General features: G+C 31.8%; 1 protein-coding gene across 1 annotated transcript in view; it reads left to right on the forward strand.

The window, feature by feature from the left end:
- The window catches only part of LOC145259046 (E3 ubiquitin-protein ligase MYCBP2-like), a 563294-nt gene extending 539603 nt beyond the window's left edge, over positions 1–23691 (forward strand). Inside the window, exons 80-84 of the mRNA XM_080116672.1 lie at positions 2564–2671; positions 10922–11131; positions 14553–14660; positions 15968–16133; positions 23272–23691. Of these exons, the coding sequence (XP_079972798.1) occupies positions 2564–2671; positions 10922–11131; positions 14553–14660; positions 15968–16133; positions 23272–23387 (708 nt within the window). The 3' untranslated portion in view covers positions 23388–23691. The remainder of the gene's footprint in view (positions 1–2563; positions 2672–10921; positions 11132–14552; positions 14661–15967; positions 16134–23271) is intronic.
- The last annotated feature ends 2216 nt before the right edge of the window (positions 23692–25907 follow it).

Genomic DNA, 25907 nt, shown 5'->3' on the forward strand with positions numbered 1-25907 from the left:
GCTCATTACTGTGTAGCAACACATTACTGCTTATGTAAAGACAAATTGAAAATGTATACATATATATTCACCTCACATAAAATACTGGCCAATTTCTCTGATAAAAATTAAATTAAAAAATTTATCTATCTATATATATCTATAAAAGGGAGAATGTGTTTGTATGAAGACACTTCTCAACCTATATACTCAATGAATTTTTGATCTACATCCTTGAAATTATATATATATATAGGGTATTAAGACGTGTGGAAAACTTTAATCGGTTTTAATCCAGAAAAAGGGTTGCTAAGGAGTCAAAATTGAAAAATTAGTACGGGGGGGGGGTCATCAGATATTTATCTGTTTGTCACCTCTTTCACGAGGTTTGAAAACACTTTTTAAAGAACGTGGCAAGCTGGTCTAATGGTTATCATGCTTGACTCGCTGTCTTTAGATTTTAGTTTCGATCTCAACTTGAGTATTTATTTTTTTTAACTTACAAGAAATGAACTGTTTAGAAAAAAACAATGTCTCGGTTTCTTTACATTTTTTTTTTTTTTTTATACTTCAATTTTTAAAGGAATTTAACTTTACGTTTAATTCCGGGTAACGCCGATACATCTTCTAGTAAATTAATAAACAAAAAAATAAAACAATAATAAGTAAACATTTATCCTCAAGTGGTTTTTGGCCTTGATAAGTGGTGACTCTCTCATAAAACATTTAAAAATTACAATAGAAAAAAGCAGGCATGAAAAGTAGTCTGGTTAACTTAAACATGGAAAAGTAAAGGACTAGTTGTTAAAACTGGAAAAGAAAAGAGCCAGATATTTTAGTAAAAAATATAATAAATTTATAACTTAGAATATTGCAGCATTAAAAATTGATTATATAATGTTTTAAATTAAATTTAAAAAAAAATTCTTAAGGTTGCAATATTTTAAGTTACAAATTTATTATGTTTTACTAGAATATCTTGTCCTTTTCTTTTCCAGTTTTAACAACTAGTCCTTTACTTTTCCATGTTTAAACTTAACCAGATTACTTTTCATGCTCACATTTTTCTATTGTAATCCATGATTTTTCCAGGCTTCCTGTAAATTCACTTGTTCTTTGGTTAATTTCAGCCTTATTTTTTTGTCTCCATAAATATAACATACACATATGTAATAACAATGTACGACTCTCCTTTGCTTTCAATAAAATCCCCCTCAATTATCTCCCTTTCATTCTTTCATTCTCTCTGTTTCACTTGTTATTTCTCTTTTCACGAAAGTGGTGAATTAGTAGCAATAGTAGTTGTTAAATGTAATACATCTACCCTGATAGCCACTATCTTATGTAGCTTATGACCACCATTTCTACCACATTGACTCGTGATTATAAAATGCTACATTACATCCGATGAGCAACACCATCACAATCGCCACATCTACAGAGGAAGAAGTTCCTATTTTTCTCTCTCAATATTTAATGCTATGTAAAAAGATTTCTCATGAATTCACCGGACTATCCATTCATGTGAAATCTTTTTATCATTTTTCTTTTACCTCCTATTCCCCTTACCTCACCCTTTTTTTTAACCAAGTAAGATCTGTGACTTACTTGTAGTTTCATTAAATACTTTTATATGCAAAATCCGATCCTGCATTTTGCTAATTCCTGCCCTCTGATGAGAAGGAGAGTATTTCTTCGAAACTCCGCGGATTAAGGACTATTCACTTATCTTGTGCTTTCTTTTTAAAATTAAATGTTTTTAACTCTTTTTCAAGATATCTTTTAACATGTTTTATTAATCATTTGTTCATATATATATATATATATATATATATATATATAAAGTAAGATCTGTGACTTGTAGTTTCATTAGATACTTTTACATGCCGCATTTTGCTAATTCCTGCCCTCTGATGAGCGGATTAAGGTCTATCCACTTATCTTGTGCTTTCTTTTTAAAAATTAAATATGTTTTTAACTCTTTTTCAAGATGTCTTTTAACATGTTTTATTAATCATTTGTTCATATTATAAGCTCTGTTTCCTTTTCGGTTTTATTGAGCTTTTACATCTGTTTGAGATTACTTGTAAATATTAACTCTTTAATATTTATAATATGTTTTTTACCATTTTGATTACCTTGGTAAACTTATTGTAATTTTTATTTATTTTTTTAAATTTATTTTATATATATATATATATATATATATATATACACATACACACACATATATATATATATATATATATATACACATACACACATATATATATATATATACACATACACATATATATATATATATATATACACATACACACATATATATATATATATATACACATACACACACATATATACATATACACATACACACATATATACACATACACACATATATATATACACACATATATATATATATATACACACACATATATATATATACACATACACACACATATATACATATACACATACACACATATACACATATATACATACACACACATACATATATATATATATATATGTCAGAAAAGAATACAAATGTTAAATCCTTTTTAATTATTTTTTCTTTCAGTTGAAGTGTGCTCATGTATTTCATTTGCATTGTACAAAGAATGTTCTCTCCCGGAAATGGATCGGACCTCGGATCACATTCGGATTCTCTCTTTGCCCAATTTGTAAAGTAAGTCCCCTTCCCCCTCGTTTCTATCAGTCTCTTCTGTAACTCACCATCGACCATGCTAGAAAATGTTTCTTTCAATTAAAGAAATAAGACATTAAAATTACAAATAAATAACACCAAATTTTAATTTGTTATAGACTATTTTTTTTAATAGTTGTGTTCTTTCGTTTTTTTAAAAAATAGGACAATAAAATTACAAATGAATAACACCAAATTTTAATCTCCTATATAATATTTTGATTGCGGAAATTTCCCTTTGGATCAAAGTACGTTAGGTTTGCAACAACAGATGGCACATACAAATGTATTATATCTAGACTATTAGTCACTATGTAACTTTGGAATGCCTTTTTAAACACATTTTTTCATGATAAATCCTACATTTCATCCTAGGAGCAACATCATCACAATCACAACTGTCTTTATAGGAAGTAGTTCCTATTTTTCCGCTCCCACTCATCACCAGGAGGATTTCTGTACTTTTGACAAATATGGGATTTCATCTTTATTAACTGGATCATATACTCATAGACATACCATTTCCCAATTCAAAAATAATAAGTTCTCCCTTCTCACATTTCACCAAATCTCATTGGCTGAAAGCTGACAATTCGTTCATTCCAGAATCTAAATCTTATTACAAAAACGAATGCTCCAGAAATTTCCAAATATGACATCACTCTCTACAATAGGCAATCGTTTTAAATAAAATAAACCAAATACAGACATAATCACCAGCTGTGACACATCGAGACATGTTCATAAGCCAAGAATTCTATTAGTTTTTACATTAAGTATACCGTAGACGTTAATTGTTTTTATACAATTACGCTACCGTGCTAAATTTTTTGTGTTTATATAAATACTGTTTTTCTGAAGATCGGCGCATTATTTCATCTTTTTTTCAGCTAGATAAATCTTTCTTTTTTAAAAAGTATGATTGCCAAAACTTCTTTCTTTATCTTTCGAAACAAAAACAAAAAATTAAAACGAATTAAGCGAATAATATAGCCGAGCCCGGGATGTTGCCAGAACCTTACACAGTGAACTATATTGCTTGACTCTAAAATTTAATCATAACCAAAAATTGACAATTTATATACTTCAAAATCCTATTTATGATTTTAAAGCCTTTATTTATTTATATTGCTGACTATGTGCATGTATGTGTGCATCCGTGTGTGTATGTATGTGTGTTTTTTTTGTGTGTGTGTGTCTATGCAATACAAATCAATCTAATACTTGCATCAACCAGGGGCGACTTTTTTTTTTTTTTTAATCTTCCGGTCTTTGCTGTTCACTATATGTATGAAAAAAGGCGAAACAAGTTAAGCAGAAAGAAATTAGCAAAAAACAAGATATTTACTGGTTTCATTTATGATCAATAAACATTTTTTTTTCACTTTTTCTGAAGATATTCCTTTATCCGAACGAAAGTCCTATTCTTTGATTTTCTTTTCTTTTTTCCCTTTTTCATACATCGTGTCTCCATGGTGTTCCATTTTATGACATACATCGGCAAAAACATAACATATTTCTGTTTAACTTTTTGTAATGTTGTCCGTGGACCAACACGTTGTTTACAGTTTCAGTCGCAAAGAAGACCAAGACAAAAATAGGAAATAACTCCAACTCGCTTCTTGTTTGTAGCAACAACATTTATTTCCTCATTGTTAAAGCTGTGACGTCACCCACATGATCTAGAACATTCTCCAGGTCACTCACGTGATCTCTAACGTTATCTTGTCTCTCTTGTGATCATTCTCTCTCTTTTTTAAAGTTCCTTTTTTTTCCCCCACCCGTGACATCACTTTGCATGCATTTACATACATGCATCTGAACTTTGTTATATTCTATCTTTCTTTACCCTTCTCCTTAACCTCACCTTTCTTCTCTACATGGACATACATATACTACTCGTTATAGATTTAGGTAAAATTAGTTACTCTCTTTTAATTAGCGCATAAAATGGCTGGAAAAACGTCCCCCACCTCTCCTCCGACGAAATATGCACTAGTTAAACATCAAAGAATAAATAATTTTTTTCTGAAGTGTAGATGTTATTCATCCCGGGCAACACCAAAATATCAATCTTGTGGGTATTTGTTTTGTAGTATTTTTTTTATATTTAGTCGTATATGACAATTGCTTTGTCTTAACAGACGCTAGCCATCTCAGTGCTCATCACCATCCTCACTGAAGTTGCTGGGTGAATCGTCAGTGATACCAAAACTATGTCTGTGGGCCCGAAAGTAACTTTTCAAGCCAGCAGTTGACTTGCACAGCCTGACACGCACACATATGCCAGACAAAGTTTATACGACTAAATATAAAAAAAATACTACAAAACAAATACCCACAAGATTGATATTTTGAAACTTGTTTCACTTCTGCCTCCACTTTTCTGCTCCATCTGCTCACACCATGTTTTTTTTTCTTTTTGTGGTTAGTGTAAGCAGCTTTCGAGAGGAGCATCCAAACACAAGCCTTACATTTCCAACTGTTCAAACACAATGCCTTTCCTAAGATTACTCTTGAACTAAGCATAATCGATTCTTTCCCTTTCGAAAAACTTCAGATCTACTTCTAACTAGCCTTCTCCATTCAGACTGTCATTTTGCTAGGGTTTCCCCAGTTCTGAACAGAAATCTTGAAGGCTTTAAGATCGTCTTAGCATGGCATACAAACATGTACACAGTAATAGAACATTAAGTGGTCTGCAAATCAAATAAAGCCTCATATGAATGTCCACAATGCCTGCTCAAGACTAAGGATTGATGACCAATGCATTCAAGAAGATGGCAGGTTTCACTAATGACAACAAATGCAGATTCTGCCACACAGAATTGGAAAGTGTGGATCATCTTGGATCAAGTTGCAAGATTCGTTTGGAGGACGGCTACTACAGAGCGAGACATGATAAACTATGTAACTACCTCCACTGGACCATTTGTAAAAACATTAAACATCCAGTGTAGTAGCAAATCCTGGGAACATCAACCTGGAAGAACAGTTGGAAATAACTTATATACCATACATTACGACCATTTAATCCCTACAGCCACCTACCTTCAAAATGCTGCTGTGAAACCTGAAATAGTTATATGGAATAAGTCAGAGAATTGCAACCTTGGTTAAAGTGAGTGTCCCTAATGACGGAGGTCTGAACAGAGCTGAAAGAGAGAAACAGATCAAATAGCAAGGTCTCATGTATGATATGAAAAGAAACTGGAATCTTAGGAAGATATCAATCACACCAGGTATCATAGGTGCCACAGGGCTTATGAAGAAGAACCTGAACTCCTACCTAACTAATATTCTGATAAACCAAGTGCAAAAGAGACCCAGACAATTGCACTTAAGAGAACTACAAGGATACTAAAAAGAGCTCTCGGTTGGTTTCAATAAAAAGCAGGGCAATGTTGGTAGCTGGTTTGGCTGCCCCATACCCAACGTTACAATCTTTAAATGAAGAAAATTATAGCAGTGTTCCATGACAAAGCAACACAGACAGGCAGATATAGAAAAGATAAGACCATTAAACCAGACGTTATAATATGGAACAAGCCTGGAAGAACTGCGCTCATTATCGATGTCACAGTCCGAAATGACATTGGCCGTAATAGAACTGAACAGGAAGAGAAAAAAATATCAAGGCTTAAAAAATGATCTAAAAACGACATGACTTCTTAAAGAAATCGACATTGTACCAGTTGTGATAGGAGCAACTGGCCTAATGAAAAAAAAAATTCTTCAGAAATACTTAGAAACAATTCCTGGAAGACCAAGCTATGACATAATACAGATAGCAGCGATAAAAGTAACAGCATCTATTCTTAAAAGAGCCCTCGGATATAAATTTAAATCATAACGGAATCAAGTGTTAGCGCCAGGAGGGATTAACCCCTTGATCTCTGAAAACTTACTGGAGTAAAATTTAAAAAAAAAAAGAAAAAAAAGAAGGGTTTCATTTGTCTTAAAGATTTTTAACGTTCATAATTAGTGATTCTTATTAACAGATTATTAAATTTATTGTTTGAATTATGGTTGCTTTTTATATTGTTTTTGTTTGCAATATTTTTGACTCTTAATGGGGTATGGTCCTTCACAGTTAGGAGATTCTATTTATAAATGCTGCTGTTAGGAACTGACAAATCAAATTAATCGACGTTCTGCTACCAACCAATCAGAAATTGAAATTGCTTCTTTTTTTTTTTTTTTTTAAATGGTAGTCACCACTTATGAAGACCCAGAGATAAGGGTTATTGCGTGTACAGTAATCAATTGGATAATATTGTAGTAATTGTTAGTAATGGAGATTTGATAAAGTGTCTATTGCTGAATAAAAAGTAAGCCTTTTTTAGCAACCTTGCATATGTATTGTTCGTGTCAACACAGGAAGAATGTTTTGCTCTTTGGCTACAAAAAAATCTGTACAAAAGAGCTCTCTGATATATATTTAAATCATAATGAAATCAATGTTAGTTCCAGGACAGAATTAGCTCCCTTGATCTCTTAAAACTAACCAGATTAAAATAATAATAAAAAAAAAAACAACTGCCTTTTATGTTATAGAAGATAGACCATTTGTAAAACTGTTGGAGACGCCTCTCCATGGGATTAATGGCGTCACTTCTGGTATCGAGTACCAGTGCCTGGCAGTCAGAGATTGGCACGTGGCCACGGAGGTCATGTGTAAATGCCCTACTGTTGAGGAATGGTATTGCTCAACACGCTTTGCCTGTAGTATATGTGAATACAGTCCTGTGTTGCTTTCGTTTATTACCATTTAACCTCATAACAAAAACCAATGTTGATTTAAATGTGATCCATTTAGATAGTAATATAGGTTGCATGAATTAAAACTCCTTCACATTTTATTTAGATGTCATCGGTGGCATTTTTTTTTTTTTTTTTTTTTGTATCATATTGTAGAAATTAACCGTGGAATTTCCACAGGGCTCACTAATGAAGATTAATTTTTCTCCCGATTTTTTTTTTTTATCTACTTTTTTGTATTATACTTTTTTTTATTTTTTATTTAGCAACTGATGGAATTTACTTCCAGCGATTCCGACCTCAGGGTAGGTACAATGGCACTAAAGACCAAATGTGTGACCACCCTTTCAACGTTTGAGCACCCTTCAAAAATATCCAGCACTATACTTGCACACAAACTTTGAAACCTACTGTAGGGATGTCCTCTTCTCTACCATTTCTCACGGAAGAGACATTACAAGTTTTTCTCCACTCTATCGGTATTTTCATGGTAGATGCTCGACTGAGCTATTGTTCACTTTCTGTAAAAAACATTTCTAACAAGAACCCGTCTAGCTAACAAGATTATTCAGTCTTGATAGAGTTCAAAACCAGCTTCGAAACCTAGTAGGTGACGCCTTTTTCTCTTCCCTGCAACCTTTTTCCCACAGAAGAAACGTTGTGAGCCTGCCCCTGCTCTATCGTTATTTTCATAGCAAGTGCTCACCTGAGCATGAATCTATGATCCTCTCTTGCCAAACTTTCATGAAAAACACTCGACTAGCTGCAACCTGCCTTGACAGAGTACAAAATAGACTTTGTGGCTTAGTGGGGGATGCCCTTTTCTCTTCCCTGCAACCTCTCTCCCACAGAAGAGACGTTGCGAGCCTATCTTTGTTTTATCGTTATTATTTCCATGGAAGGTGCTCGTCTGAGCTCCAATCTCTAGTCCCCCCTCGCAAATCTTTTATGAAAAACACCCGTCTAGTTGAAACCACTGTCCAAATTTTCTCCCACTCTTTATCTGTGCCTAAATCAAAACGTAGATTCCATTAATAAAGCTTCTTTCTTAGAACTGCACGCCTGTGGAACTCTGTTCCGTCTGCCTGCTCCCACCTGACTACAACCTGGATGTCTTCAAGTCCAACGTAAACAAATTTCTGATGAACCGCCCCCTTAAGTAGACATTTTTATTAAATCCCCACACTAACGTACTGTACATGCAATAACCCTTATCCCTGAGTGGCTTCCTGGTCTTGATAAAGGGTGATCACCTTGTAAAAAAAAAAAAAAAAAAAATCATTATTAATAATTTTCCGTAATCTTTATCTGTGCCTCACAGTTTCTTTTCTAGAACTGCTCGCCTGTATAACTCTGTTCTGCTCGCCTTTTTTCCAGCTGACTACAATATTGTCATCTTCAAGTCCAATGTAAACAACTTTTTATTGAGTTGTCCCCTTAAATAATCAAATTGTATCCAATATCCACCATTAACTATAATCACACTATTGCCCTGGTGACCACTGTGCACTCATTAACTCTTATCCTCGAGTGGCCTTTGAGCATTGATAAGTGGTGACTCCCTTGTAAAAAAAAAAAAAAAAAAAAATTAATATGAATACAAAATATTTTCATAGATTTTTGACAATTGTCTCAATTCATCTTTGTAAAATGTGAACTACTGGTTATAGTCAGCTAACATACTTCCTAACTTCTGGCGGAGATGATACCGGAAGCTGTGACAAAGCAAATCGTTTCCTTCACTTTTAATTGTTCTTCATTATTTCTATTGCGAAGTGATTTATTGAAATAAAATATAAAAAACAGAAAATTATTGAAAAATATACAATAAAAATTAAAATTAGTCTTTATTTGCACTTTTAATAACAAAATTTTTTAAAAAGTATTTTATTTTAAATTTTATAAGAAATATATGCTTATGAAATTATCAAAATAAGATTTTTTGTTTTTAAAAATAATTTTTTTACTTAAATTTATCTAAAAAGTATATGTTTATGAAAGTATAAAAAATAAAATTATTGAAATAAAAAAAACAAATAAAATCATTGAAATAAAAAAAAAATAATTATTGAAATAAAAAAAAAACAAATAAAATCATTGAAATAAAAAACAAATAAAATTATTGAAATAAAAAACAAATAAAATTATTGAAATAAAAAACAAATAAAATTATGGAAATAAAAAACAAATGAAATTATTGAAATAAAAAACAAATAAAATTATGGAAATAAAAAACAAATGAAATTATTGAAATAAAAAAAACAAATAAAATTGTTGAAACAAAAAAAACAAATAAAATTGTTGAAACAAAAAAAACAAATAAAATTATTGAAACAAAAAAACAAATAAAATTAAAGAAATAAAAAAACAAATAAAATTGTTGAAATAAAAAAACAAATAAAATTATAGAAATAAAAAAAACAAATAAAATTATTGAAATAAAAAAAAACAAATAAAAATAAAGAAATAAAAAACAAATAAAATTATTGAAATAAAAAAAACAAATAAAATTATTGAAATAAAAAAAACAAATAAAATTATGGAAATAAAAAAAACAAATAACATTATTGAAACAAAAAAACAAATAAAATTATTGAAACAAAAAAACAAATAAAATTATAGAAATAAAAAAACAAATAAAATTATGGAAATAAAAACAAATAAAATTATTGAAATAAAAAAACAAATAAAATTGTTGAAACAAATAAAATTATAGAAATAAAAAACAAATAAAATTATTGAAACAAAAAAAACATAAAATTATTGAAACAAAAAAAAAACATAAAATTATAGAGATAAAAAAACAAATAAAATTATAGAAATAAAAAAAACAAATAAAATTATAGAAATAAAAAAAAAAAAATAAAATTATAGAAATAAAAAAAACAAATAAAATTGTTGAAATCAAAATAACAAAATTTCAAACATAAAAAAAAACTATCCAATACAAAATATTCCTAAAATAGTTTTAAAAGATTTAAAAAAGTGTTTTCAATCATTCTTAAAGAAAAATCAAACTAATTTCAATAATTCTTAAATCAAATTAGACAAAAAAAACAAAACTGTTCAATAATTATTAAATAAAAAAAAAAAAAGAATGCTTGGAAAAACGTTATTAAAAAAAAAACACCTGCACAAGGGAGATAAAGACAAAAAAAGGCTAAGGAATTGGTTTGCGTTGTCATCACTTCTGGTAGCGCTAAGATGGAAGATAGGAAATAGCTGACTATAACCAAACTGCTTTTATCCACCATTTATTTAATTTTTTATCTTTGTTTGCTATTTTTTTTTGTTTTTTTTTTACTTTTAATTTGTTTTAAATTTAAAAAAAAAAATTTATTTTTAATTTATTTTTTTTTTTTACTTTTTTTACTTTGTTTTTTTTTTACTTTTTTTTTTACTTTTTTTTTTTTTTACTTTTTTAAAAAGAATTAAAAAATTTTTTTTATCACTTTGTTCTTTTTTAATTAGGACACTATCTGCCATCCTGTTTTACGAGATCTCTTAAATCCGATCCGTGAATTGTACGAAGATGTGCGGCGGAAAGCTTTGATGCGGCTTGAATATGAGGGTCTGCACAAGGCCGAAGCAATCACGACCGTGGGAGCTCGATTCTACAATGACCCAGCTGGTTTTGCGATGGAGCGCTACGCATACTACGTCTGCTACAAATGCAATAAGGTGAATAAATTGATTCAGTTATGTATTTGTTTATTAGGTCCTTGTCCAGAATTCTCCCGATATTGAAATACAAAAATAAAGAAAGGTTTGTATGATGTACGTGTCTGTGACGGAATATAAATATCATACCCCAAAAATCGTGTAAATTAATCAATTAGTTCTATTTTTATAAAAACAATCATTTTTAAGCTGATTTTAATTCATCCAATGCCCCCCTCCCCTGCAGTTAAAAAAAATTAAATTTTTTTTTGTTTCTTTAGATTGTTTTCATAATGGTGGCCAAGACATTCGCTCTTCGGTGACTCGTAAAATTTGACATTGTTTTTTTTTTTTTTTTTTAAATAAGATGTGATCAATTTATGTGATTTTTGGAACAAGATTTTTTTTTTCATTGTGAGTACATAAATCATAAAAATTTTTCTTAATTTTTTTTTAACATAAAGATAATTGTGGACAAGAACTGCAAAAATATTCATGAGAAACCAAAAAGTGGCTGTCTTGTTCGCCATTTTGAAAACAATCCAAAATAAATCCAAGGGAAGTAACTGAATACATTAAACTTGTTTTGTTGTCATGCGTAAATATTCCTATTAATTGCTTGAAAATTATGTTCTTTTTTAAAAATAAAGCTACGTTATCAATTTATGTGATTTTTGGAATATGACATTTTCATTCTGTCATGGGTATGTACATCATACAGTTTTTTATATTTTTTGTGTTTTAATGTCATTGAAATTCTGAATAAACAATTTCAGACAGATCAGCCCAATAGTTGATGTTATTGTTTTTTTTTTTCTTTGCAAAACTCAATCATGTTCTGAAATGTCAAACAAAAACAATTTTCCTCTACAAAACAACCAAACCAAACGCCATGAATAAATATTTGAAGATATAAAGAACTTGAAGCATAAAAATATTTTCTAAAATTACTGGATCCGGCATAAAATAACCCGAAAATGTTTGATATAACACAAAACAAAATAACACAAAACAAAACAAACAGAAAACAAAATAACACAAAACAAACACAAAGCAAAACAACCCCAAAACAAAATAACACAAAACAAACACAAAACAAAATAACACAAAACAAAACAAACACAAGACAAAACAAACACAAGACAAAACAAACACAAAACAAAATGACACAAAACAAAATAAACGCAAGACAAAATAACACAAGACAAAATAACACAAGACAAAATAACACAAGACAAAATAACACAAGACAAAACAACACAAGACAAAACAACACAAGATAAAACAACACAAGATAAAACAACACAAGATAAAATAACACAAGATAAAATAACACAAGACAAAATAACACAAAACAAAATGACACAAAACAAAATAAACACAAAACAAAATAAACACAAAACAAAATAACACAAAACAAAATAACACAAAACAAAACAAAAACAAGACAAAATGACACAAGACAAAATAACAAAAAACAAAATAACACAAAACAAAATGACACAAAAAATAATGACACAAAACAAAATAAACACAAAACAAAATAACACAAAACTAACACAAAACAAAACAAACACAAGACAAAATAAACACAAGACAAAAAAAACACAAAACAAAGCAAACACAAAACAAAATAACACAAAACAAAATAACACAAAACAAAATAACACAAAACAAAATAACACAAAACAAAATAAACACAAAACAAAATAAACACAAAACAAAATAAACACAAAACAAAATAAACACAAAACAAAATAACACAAAACAAACACAAAACAAAATAACACAAAGCAAACACAAAACAAAACAAACACAAAACAAACACAAAACAAAACAAACACAAAACAAAACAAACACAAAACAAAACAAACACAAAACAAAATAACACAAAACAAAATAACACAAAACAAAATAACACAAAACAAAATAACACAAGACAAAATAAAGACAAAACAAAATAAAGACAAAACAAAATAAACACAAAACAAAATAACACAAAACAAACACAAAACAAAATAACACAAAGCAAACACAAAACAAAACAAAAACAAAACAAACACAAAACAAACACAAAACAAAACAAACACAAAACAAAACAAACACAAAACAAACACAAAACAAAATAACACAAAACAAAACAAACACAAGACAAAACAAACACAAAACAAAATGACACAAAACAAAATAAACGCAAGACAAAATAACACAAGACAAAATAACACAAGACAAAATAACACAAGACAAAATAACACAAGACAAAATAACACAAGACAAAACAACACAAGACAAAACAACACAAGATAAAACAACACAAGATAAAACAACACAAGATAAAATAACACAAGATAAAATAACACAAGACAAAATAACACAAAACAAAATGACACAAAACAAAATAAACACAAAACAAAATAAACACAAAACAAAATAACACAAAACAAAACAAAAACAAGACAAAATGACACAAGACAAAATAACAAAAAACAAAATAACACAAAACAAAATGACACAAAAAATAATGACACAAAACAAAATAAACACAAAACAAAATAACACAAAACTAACACAAAACAAAACAAACACAAGACAAAATAAACACAAGACAAAAAAAACACAAAACAAAGCAAACACAAAACAAAATAACACAAAACAAAATAACACAAAACAAAATAACACAAAACAAAATAACACAAAACAAAATAACACAAAACAAAATAAACACAAAACAAAATAAACACAAAACAAAATAAACACAAAACAAAATAACACAAAACAAAATAACACAAAACAAAATAACACAAAACAAAATAACACAAAACAAAATAACACAAGACAAAATAAAGACAAAACAAAATAAAGACAAAACAAAATAAACACAAAACAAAATAACACAAAACAAACACAAAACAAAATAACACAAAGCAAACACAAAACAAAACAAACACAAAACAAACACAAAACAAAACAAACACAAAACAAAACAAACACAAAACAAAACAAACACAAAACAAAATAACACAAAACAAAATAACACAAAACAAAATAACACAAAACAAAATAACACAAGACAAAATAAAGACAAAACAAAATAAAGACAAAACAAAATAAACACAAAACAAAATAACACAAAACAAACACAAAACAAAATAACACAAAGCAAACACAAAACAAAACAAAAACAAAACAAACACAAAACAAACACAAAACAAACACAAAACAAAACAAACACAAAACAAAACAAACACAAAACAAAACAAACACAAAACAAAATAACACAAAACAAAATAAACACAAAACAAAATAACACAAAATAAAATAAACACAAGACAAAATAAACACAAGACAAAATAAACACAAAACAAAACAAACTAAAGATGTTTAATGTTTTACTTGTTAATGTCGGCATTTAAACAAGTTTTCCAAATCCGTTTCTCTACAGGCCTATTATGGAGGTGAAGCTCGCTGTGATGAACAAGTTGGTGCTGTTGATGACTATGACCCAACAGAGTTAGTGTGTGGGGCATGTTCCGATGTCTCCAGAGCTCAGGTAAGAAAATGAACCAACATTTAGAAAAAAAAAAAAAAAAAAAATCTAGTGTCTTCTCACTGTATGCGTAGAAGTTGTATCCCAGCTGTATAATCTATCTATAAAAGTAAGAATGTGTGTGAGGACACTTCTCAACCTATATACTCAACAAATATTTGAACTACAGACTTGAAATTTCGTATATAGGGTATTCAGAAATATGACCAAGATGAACATCAAGACAGTTCCTCACCCTCCTTATAGTGCAGACCTTGCTCCCTGTGACTTTTAATTATTCCCCAAACCTAAGGAAAACCTTAGAGGATGTTATGAGACAATTGAGGAGATAACAGAGGTTGTGACGTGAGAACTTCCATGGGACCTTCCAGAAGTTGTTGGAACAAGTGCATTACAGCTGAAGGAGATTACTTCGAAGGAATTTACAATTTCATGTGTGTACTATCAATGTGCCCACATGAAAAAAATCTGAAACTTATTGAACGCATCTTGTAGTTTTAAAACAAATATCCAGTCTTCTTATCGTAGAATGTAACGTTTTTGTAACGTATTTAAAATTGTATTTGTTGACTGGATGACATAGCTTGATTTTGGAACAATTCATTTTAAAATGTTTTTGTTTTTTTTTTGTACCTGAGCGACAGCAGTTTAATTATCATCTTTGCTGATAATCTGAACTTTTTTTAAAAGTATGTGAAAGAATATAACGTACGTACGAATATGAAAAGTTTATCAAGTTGACTGAATAAACATTAAAGAAAGTTATTTTTAAATGCCTTTTCAATCCAGCTTAGGATTTTTATCCTTGGCTCAACAGAGACTCGACCAATGATCCCTGTTGATTGCAGTGAATTAATGTTTCTGTGCAGTTCTTTGAGAAGAGGTTAGTTTATTGCTAATCACCTGAAGCACCCTTACTGAGGGAATGCTGACAGGGCTGCCCAGGCATGTTTTCTAGGTTAGTGCTCCCTCCCCAGAGACGCTGACTTCTCAACCCCACTTTCTGACCTCGGTGTCACAGTTCTTGCAGTGGGAGAGAGAACTAAATATCTAAAATATTATGTATGAACATATGATGGCAACAAATTATGACATTAAATTTCCCCTGATAGTAGCCCCCTACACCAAAGTGGCAATGTGCCTTGTTTGGGGTGAAAATGTAATAAAAAAAAAAAAAAAAAATATGATGGCAACGGACTGACATTAAATTTGTTCGAGTAAATTGTTTATTTTTATAGAAATGTTTTTGTTGCCAAACATACTAATTTTTCTCGCTTTTTCCTTTGTTTTTTTTTTTTTTTTTTTTTAAGCTGTGTCCGAAACATGGAACTGATTTCCTGGAGTACAAATGTCGTTACTGTTGCTCAGTTGCTGTGTTCTTCTGTTTCGGAACGACGCACTTCTGTAACACGTGCCATGATGATTTCCAGAGAGTAACCAACATTCCAAAAGCTGACTTACCTCGATGTCCAGCCGGTGAGGAAATTAGAAAATTGATCTTTCTGTCTGCGCGTCTTTCTGTCTGCGCGTCTTTCTGTCTTTTTTTTTTTTTTTGACACAGGTATCACCACATTATCAAGGCCAAGAGGCCACTCGAGGATAAGGGTTCAAGAGTGTACAGTAGAAATTGGACAATATAGTAATCGTTAATAATGGAAATTCGGTAAATTTGTTAACTTATATGGAACGGCTCATCAAGAACTTGTTTACGTTAGACTTGAAGACAACCGTATTGTAGTCAGCCGGAAAGCAGGAATACGGAAGACAATTCCACAGGCGTGCAGTTCTAAGAAAGAAGCTTTGTTCATGGAATCTACATTTAGGTTTAGGCACAGATAAAGAGTGGGGGGAATTATTGATAGTGTTTACAGCTAGACGAGTGTTTCTTGTGAAAGTTTGGCGAGGGGGGACCAAAGACTGAAGCTCAGTCGAACACTTTCCATGAAAATAACGATACATCAGAGACAAACTCACAACATTTCTTCTGTGAGATAGAGGTTGCAGGGAAGAGAAAAGGACATCTCCTACGAGGCTACGAAGTCTATTTTGAACTCTTTCAAGGCAGGACAAGTCCTTTCTAGCAGCTCCTGCCCAGATGTGGCAACAGTATTCCATCCTTGGACGTACCTGGCTCTTATATAGATGGAGAATTGCATCAGCAGTGAGATATCTACTGGATCGGTAGAAAGATCACACCATTTTTCCAGCGGCCTTGGCAACAGATTTAATGTATGTGTTCCATTTCAGATCAGGAGTAACGGTCGCGTCTTTCTGTCTGTGTGTCTTTATCTCTTTCTCCATGTCTGTATCTGTCTTTCTATCTGTGTCTTTTTATGTCTCTCTCTGTTTCTCTCTTTATCTCTCTCTCTCTCTCTATCTCTCTCTCTCTCTATCTCTCTCTCTCTCTTTCTCTCTCTCTCTCTTTCTATCTCTCTCTCTCTCTCTCTCTCTCTCTATTGTTCTTTCTCTCTGTATCTATTGTTCTCTATCGCTTTCTCTTCCTCGCTATTTATCTCGGTTCCGGATATGACCTAAAACTATATCCGATGGTGAGGCTCCAGCTTGCGGGTTTTGGGGAGTGTGGAGCTACCCTTCAATTGCCATTGCTCCCAAGTCCACTCTCACCCGAAGTGGTAGTATCTGTTAGAGACCTAACTATGGGTTAAATAGAAACCGACTTGAAAAAAACCCCAAATATATTCTAAAAAAAAATTGTTTTTCCAAATAACTGGATTCGGCATTAAATAAACCTGAAGAGGGTTGATATGCCATAAAACAAAAACAACCAATCTACCTCTCTCTCCTTCTCATTCTATCTATATCGCTCTCTTTATTTGGATTGCGGATATTTTTTTTGGGGGGGGTGGTCTTTGAAATTTATTTTATTTTTGTGTGTATCTATATACTTATAGTGGAATCTCTCGATACAAAAAACTCTTTCGGCATTTTCAGCTTACAAAACATGATCTGACACATTTTTGTGTCCTTGCATACAAAAAAAAAAAAATTTATTCCGGCATACAAAAAATAAATTTCCAGCTTACGGAAGATACGAGTGACAGAAAGTCTATTTTTTAGGCACCCAATTTATGAAAAATCTTTTCAAAATCTGGGATTTATTCAATTTAGTTTTTTTTAGTGAATTTTCTGGAAATGTTTACTGATTTTTATCTGAAAAACATGTTTTTACTTAATTTATTTTGAATTTATTTTTCTTCTTACCTCCCCCTTCTCCCCACATATTTTAAAATTATTTAAAAAATTGAAGACAGATTTTCTGTTTAAATTTTGTATTGTACACCCTCTGAAATTTTTCTAAAGGTTGGAGGAGTTTATTATTTTTCTTAGAAATCTAATATATAAAAGACAATGTGTGTGTGTTTGTATGTCTGCCAAAAACTTTCTATACGCGCAATGGATCCTGACCAGATCGGTATCATTTTCAAGCTTGATCTTTCAGCCGACAAATATCGAAAAAGTTGGTCAGAAACATTGATTTCTTCACCCTCAACTGAGCAGTTTTTTTACAAGGAGGGATCAATTTTTGTGTCGACATTTTTGCAAAGTCATCGTCTCGGTTGGCTTAATTTCAAAGCTTGGGACTTCCGATCGCGCCATGGAGACATCGGTTAAGATATCACGTTTTTTTTTTTTGTTTTTTTTAAAACTTTTTTTTCGCCTTCATGTTACAGGTTCGAGCCTGCCTGCCTACTACAAATCTTTTTTAACCTCTTTCCACCCGAGCTGCCTACTGTTGTTTTGACCCCCCCCCCCCCACTACCACATTGAGTTTTTTCGTAAGGCTTGGAACGAATTAGACAATAAGAGAATTTCAAGATAGGAAAGCCAAGCCTCAAAAAATAAATTTTGTATCTAGAGGTTCTACTGTGTGTATATGTGTATATGTCATCCACATATAGTACTGTTTTATATATATATATATATATATATATAATATGTCATCCACATATAGTACTGTTTCGCTGTATCACAGCTCATCAATGTGACTAGACAGGCAAGTACCTTAAGCCAGGATCGAAACCCGACCAATATATATAATAGAAAAAAGTAGTTTGCTTGAAGCATTGCTAGTAAATAGCTAGGGAAGAGTATAAGAAGGCTATAGCAATGCAAGGAACTGGCTGTCATATTGGCGTGACATGAACAAAAATTGACAAACGAAAGGTCTTATTTGATTTAACTTTATATATCCATTTATTTTTCCTTAATCCATGGATTTTCAATGAATGGCTATTTAAAATCCATGGATAATTGAAAAAAAAACTTTAATAATTATTTATACTCTTTTGTCAAACAATTTTTTGTTGTAATTCTGCATAATTTAATTCAGAATTTCTATTCATATTATTGCTCTATATCTCATATCGAGCTTTTTCTTTATCTGCTTGGGATCGTCTTATAAATATTGATACAAATATTTATTTGGATTTTATGTTTGCAGTATTATACAATCTGTAAATCTATGGCATTTCAGTATTTCATTTAATATATATATTTTTACCTTTCTCTATTATATATATATATATATATGAGAACAATAGGGATGGGAAATGAAGTCACAAAAACTATATATTGGTGAATATAGATTGGTTCATTTATTCAATAAGGGTATACAAACATTTAGTTGGGAGATAGAAGGGACTCTTTATGCCAAGGCATTTCGAAGCTGAATGCTTCTCATCAGAAGATTAGAGAAGATGCTAGGTAACATAGTGGGGATGCGATGCAATGCTAGTATATATATATATATATATATATATATATATATATATATATACACTAGCATTGGTTCTCGGCGCCGGGGTGTTTGGAGGTGTGTTGAGCAAAAAAAAAAAAAAAAAAAAAAAAGTGGTAGTAGGAAAGCAGGCTCGAACCCATACTGCTGTTATGAACAAAGTGACATAGGTTTAAATTAAGGCTAGATAATCGAAAAGAGGGGATGACTTTCGACAATATCGGCAAAAAAACAACACCTCCTTGTAGAAAAGTGACCAGTTGAGGGTGAAGAAATTAATGTTTTTAGCCTATTTTTTGGTATTCGTCGTCTGAAGGGTTGAGCTTCAAAACGATACTGATCTTGTGAAAATCCGTCTCCTCTGTCAAAAGTTTTAGGCAGACGTGCAAACATTCATACATACATTTATATATTGGTAGCTCAAATTTTTCACCCACAACAATTAAAAAGTCTGAGTAGTTTGGTAGAGACCGCAGAGGTAAAAAAATTTTTAACTTTGACCCCTATTATGACCCCTTAACATTTATTGTTTTGGGCTCAAATCAAGTTAAGTTAGATCCATATCCAAAGAACCTATATCTAAAATTTCAATTGTTTATACCCAAAATTGATAGAGGAGTTTGGTAGAGTTCTTAAATCGTTGAACTTTGACCCTTTAACATCCAAATTTCTGTCCGGAAACGAATTACAAAGATTTTCTCAAATCTCCATACCTTGTATATCCAATTTCGAGTCTGTAGACTGAAAATTGACAGTTACTGTGTAGGGAAATGTACACAGACAGACAGACAGACAGACTTTTATAGATATATGTATATATATATATATTAAAAAAAGGTAGTTTGCTTAAAGCATTGCTGGTAAATAGATGCCTAGGAGTATAAGAAGGCTATAGCAATGCAACATATCGGCTGTTGTATTGGTGTGACATGCAGTTATCCCATTCCCACATCCATTTTTGCCTTACGATAGTTCAATGTTTTTTTCGTTTTATGGACATTCTTAATAATAATACCTCCACCATCCTATTTATTGATTTGTATTGTGATTATCTTGAAAAATGGAGATACACCGTAGCTGGAAATCTTGTGAAGTAGACCTTTATGCCCATACCTTATTGAAAGCCTTTTATATGTCAAGAGCGATTGCCTTAGAAAGGAAGCCTTTGTCGAGAGATTCACTAATTCTATCAGATATAACCGTTAGCACATCTGCTGTAGATCTGGCAGAATGGAAAACCAAGCTTCTCTCTTTACATCATCAACATTTTAATCCACATTTGTCATCAATTGAAATGAATGGCTCTCGTCTTCAGGAGGCCTCAAGTTTTGACAAGCTTCTGGGCTTGACCATTACTCCTGATCTTAAATGGAACACGTATATCAAATCTGTTGCCAAGGCCGCTGGAAAAATGGTGGGATCTTTCTATCGATCCAGTAGATATCTCACTGCTGATGCTATTCTCTATCTATATAAGAGCCAGGTACGTCCAAGGATGGAATACTGTTGCCACATCTGGGCAGGAGCTGCTAGAAAGGACTTGTCCTGCCTTGATAGAGTTCAAAATAGACTTCGTAGCCTCGTAGGAGATGTCCTTTTCTCCTCCTTACAACCTCTATCTCACAGAAGAGATGTTGCGAGTTTGTCTCAGATGTATCGTTATTTTCATGGAAAGTGTTCAACTGAGCTTCAATCTATGGTCCCCCCTCGTCAAACTTTCACAAGAAACACTCGTCTAGCTGTAAACACTATCAATAATTTCCCCCACTCTTTATCTGTGCCTAAACCTAAACGTAGATTCCATGAACAAAGCTTCTTTCTTAGAACTGCACGCCTGTGGAATTGTCTTCCGTTTTCCTGCTTTCCGGCTCACTACAATATGGTTGTGTTCAAGTCTAAGGTAAATAAGTTCTTGATGAGCCGTTCCATATAAGTTATTAAATTTACCAAATTTTCATTACTAATGATTACTATATTGACCAACTTCTACTGTACACTCTTTAACCCTTATCCTTGAGTGGCCTCTGGGCCTTGATAATGTGGTGATGCCTTTGTAAAAAAAAAAAAAAAAAAAAGAAAAAAAAAATATTGCATGTCACTAAGAAGGAAGCTTTAATATTAAACGACTCGGAGAAATTAATTGAATGTTTCTGTTTTATCGTTATTTTCATGGCAAGTGTTCGTCTGAGCTCTATGGTCCCTTCTCGCCAAACATTCAAGAGAAACACTCGTCTGGCAGTAAGCACTATCAATAATTTCCCCCGCTCTTTATCTGTGCCTAAACCTAAACATAGATTCAATGGACGAAGCTTCTTTCTTAGAATTGCACACCTGTGGAACTCGCTTCTGTTTCCTGTTTTCCAGCTGACTACAGTATGGCCGTCTTCAAGTCCAATGTAAACAAGTTCTTGATGAGCCGTTCCCTTTAAGTAATCTGATTTACCAAATTTACACTTCTAACGATTACTGTATTGTTCTTTTGACCACTGTGCACTCTTGAACCCTTATCCTCGAGTTGCCTCTGGGCCTTGACAAGTGGTGATTCCCTTCTAAAAAAAAAAAAAAGAAATTGAATTTGCACATACGCAAAAGTAATAGAAATATGTTGGCAAATTGAAATGAATTTTTTTTCTTTTCAACTTACTGACATATTTCTGTGCGTCCAGACAAAGATTTTACTCGTTATAAACCATCCTTGGTGTACGATTACTATTTCCTGTTAATGTGACCAGTAGTTTAAGGGTTTATCGGTTAAATATTTGTACACGCACACTGATGACTTGGGTGCTGAATCAGCTAGAATCCAAACCAAAACATTTAGCACTCCAGATAGATAAAAAAGACTTAAAATCAAACCACTTGAAGCTATGAATGAATTTGCGCATGCACAAAAGTAATAGAAATATGTTGGCCAGTTAAAAAGAATTTTTTTCTTTTCAACTTGCTGACATATTTCTGTACGCGTTATTCATCCATCCAAACAAAGATTTTACTCGTTATAAACCATCTTTTAGTGTATGACTAGCGGGGGAGTACCCGGCGATGCCCGGGTGTCTTGAGGTAAATCAAAACTCCGGGAGAGGGGGAGGGGTGTTAAATAAAAAAAAAAAAAATTTTTGGTAGGTGAGTATGAGGATCGAACCCGTACCCTTGAGTTGGAAATTAATGTGTGAAAAAAAAAAAAAAACGTGCGACATTAACCATTGGGCCACCGCGACATACAACGTAGACAGGTTTGAATTTATTTATTTAACTATAAAAACAAGCGCGCGCAATAAAAGTTAACTCTGCTGCTTCCATTTGACCTAATTAAGAAGGTCAAATAGAAGTCACACAGCGTTTGGGTTTGTTTACCCAAATTTGACTGTTTTTTCCCCCAACAGATGTTTGGGAGGGGGAAACCAGCTCCTAATTGTCCAGATTGAATAGCAATTGTATGATATACAAGATTGATCAAAGCTGATTGCTTCTGGACATTTCCCGGCATGATGCCGAGAAACCTTACTTAGCTTTGAATTAGTTTCGCTTTTTATACGAAAAAGCCCAATCAACACGCGAGAAGCCAAAATAGCAATAATTTTGTAAAAGTCGATGTAAATAAATCTAGACACGACGCACTTTCCCAAATCCTAGATATTATTATCTAGGACCTACATAAACAGTTGTAAGCAATTGTGCGAGAAAAGCCTTTTGAAGACATACACGAAATGGTCACACACATTTTGACTTTTATATATATAGATTAGAAATTCATGTTAATTTCAGTGTTATGTGCTGAAGAGTTTATCACATAGACATGTATACATCTACTGCTTAATTTACATAGATTAATTTTTTTTTTTTTTTTCCATTTTCTAGGTCCGAAAGCGCAGTCCATGGAAGGTGACGATTGCCCTTTAAACGTCCAGCATCCACCCACAGGAGAAGAATTTGCACTTGGATGTGGAGTCTGTCGTAATGCTCACACATTCTGAGTTTCTTTATTCTTTATTATTCAACCACCTTCGATTCACCCCTCTTCTCCACGCCGGCTCTTCTCTTTTTTCCGTCTTTCAATGTTCGACAGTCGGATCTCCCCAGAGAAAAAAAAAAAATAAATAACTGAAAACCCCTGCAGGAAAAAAAAAAAAAAGAAAATATTTACATACACACAAAATAAAACTAAAAAAAAAAAAAAATAGGAACAAAATATCCAAGTTGGGGATGACTGCGGACAACCCTAACTCCTTTCATTCCCCACCCCCAAATGAAATAAAACCCACGATGTATCCGATTGTTTTTCTTGTTTTTTGTTTGTTATTTTTTAAAATTATTATTAAACTGTTTTTATTATTCTTTTTGGTGCTTGTTAAGATATAGTCAACAAATTGATTTTTTAAAATATGTCATTTTAAGCGAAAACAAGATCACATACTTAATTGTCATGTCGAAAATAGTAATATATCCAAAGCTTATGAAAATTCATCGAATAGGACAACTACTATTGTGTTCCTAGTAAAAAAAAAAGAAAAAAAGTCTGTTGCTAAAGACAACAAATGTTACAGTAACAAGTAATCTAAAATATTTGTTTCAGAGTTATGTCCCCTGCATCTAGACTGCTACTGTCTATTTTATAACATCTACAAAAAATGCAGTTTTACCCAATTTTCCGTAAAAAAATATTAACTAGAAATGAATTTCTATTCGATGATTTTTCATGATTTTTTTAACGTATTACTATTTTCAACATAATTAAGTATGTAATATTGCTTTTACTTAAAACGACATATTTAAAAAAATTGATCTGTTGACTGTATTTTAACAAGCACCCTTTATTTAAAAAAAAAATTAACAATCAGCAACATTTTTTTTTTTTTCTTTTTTTACATTTTCTTTTTTTTTTTTTTTGTCTATTTTCCACCCCAAGTGGAGTTGGTGGGTTCTGTTTAAAAATAAAATACAGATAAAAAAAAAAAAAAATGAAAACCAGCTTATGTCTATTTCTTCCTAGCCATCCCGTTACCCACTGCAAAGACATTTCTTTTTTCTATCAAACTTGGAAATTACATGCATTTCCAATCCAAAGTCCTCTTCCGCTCCCCCATTGAATGGGTGGGATAACAGACATAAAGTCATGGCATAACAATGATGTTGCCCCAGATAACCACCTATATACCCCCACATTTTATTTTTTCCACCCTGACACTTTTAGAACTTTCATTGGCAGATTTTCTTTTTTTAATTTTTTTTTTTTTTTTTTTTTTTTTCACTAAAATGGAGCACCAATTTTTTTCTAAATTGGGCTCCCCGCAAGTGAAGAGGGCCACGGTCAACTGTCCCGCACCTCCATTCTCCCCCCCCTCCTCTCCGTGCACTTGTGGTCAGTCTGTGGTCACTTGTGGTCAGTCTGTGCACATAACAGTTAAATGTAGAAAATGCTTCAACTATCGTCTTTGCCAGCTGTATAGAATCTGACATTTAAACATTTTTTTTTTTTCAACATTCTTTTTTTTTTTTTGTTTTAATTTTTTTTTTTTTTTCAATATTCTATTTTTCTTTTTTTTTTTTTTGCTTTAATTTTCTTTCTTAAGTAGATTTTTTTTTTGTTATTTTTGTAATTGAATATTTTTTTGTGGTATGTATGCGTATGTCTGCCTATGTATCTATATATATATATATATATATATATATATATATATATATATACGTGGTTGCTTGTTAGTATGCATGTGATGCGTGTGTCGATAAAAGGAAATTTGTATTATAATGAATTAGAAAGTTAATTTTTTTTTTTCCTTGAAAAAATTATTTGTCTGTGTTTAAAAAAAAAAATATTTTTTGTGGGGGCAGGGGAGCCTTTTTTGATCTTTTTTTTTTTTTTTTTGGTGTTTTTTTATTTATGTAAAAAAAATATAAACTTAATAAATAAAATAAATGACTACTTTTTGTTTCTTTGTGTCTTTTTTTTTCTTTTTTTTTTACAGTAATTTAGTAAAGAAAGAATTGTTGGGATGCTGAATCGGGAATACTTAACATAATCAGGTGCACGCTATCATAAAAAACCTTGACACTTCAAAAGCATGTGGACCCGATCTCATCCCAGCTGAGCTATTAAAAAAGTACTCAGCCGAAGTAGCTCCAGTTCTCTCCAAACTCTACAACAAATGCCTTAATGAATCTTGCTTCTCGGGCTGTTGGAAAACTGCTTCTGTGGTACCAATATTCAAGAATTCCGGCGAAAGAACTGACCCATTAAATTATCGCCCCCATTAGCCTCCTCCCACTTTTCGCCAAAATATTTGGGACCTTAATTAACCATGCTCTAGTCCTTCACTTTACAGATGCTAAACTTCTGACTGACCAACAATATGGATTTAGACAAGCCCGTTCCACAGCAGACACCCTAACTGTAATCTCTGAACGTATATACCATTCACTTGACAAAGCGGGGGAGGGCAGAGCGGTAGCTCTAGATATATCTAAGGATTTTGACAGCATATGACATGAGGGTCTCC

This window comes from Euprymna scolopes, chromosome 34 (genome assembly GCF_053919585.1).
Source record: "Euprymna scolopes isolate OS-2025 chromosome 34, ASM5391958v1, whole genome shotgun sequence".
Classification (NCBI taxonomy): Eukaryota; Metazoa; Mollusca; class Cephalopoda; order Sepiida; family Sepiolidae; genus Euprymna; species Euprymna scolopes.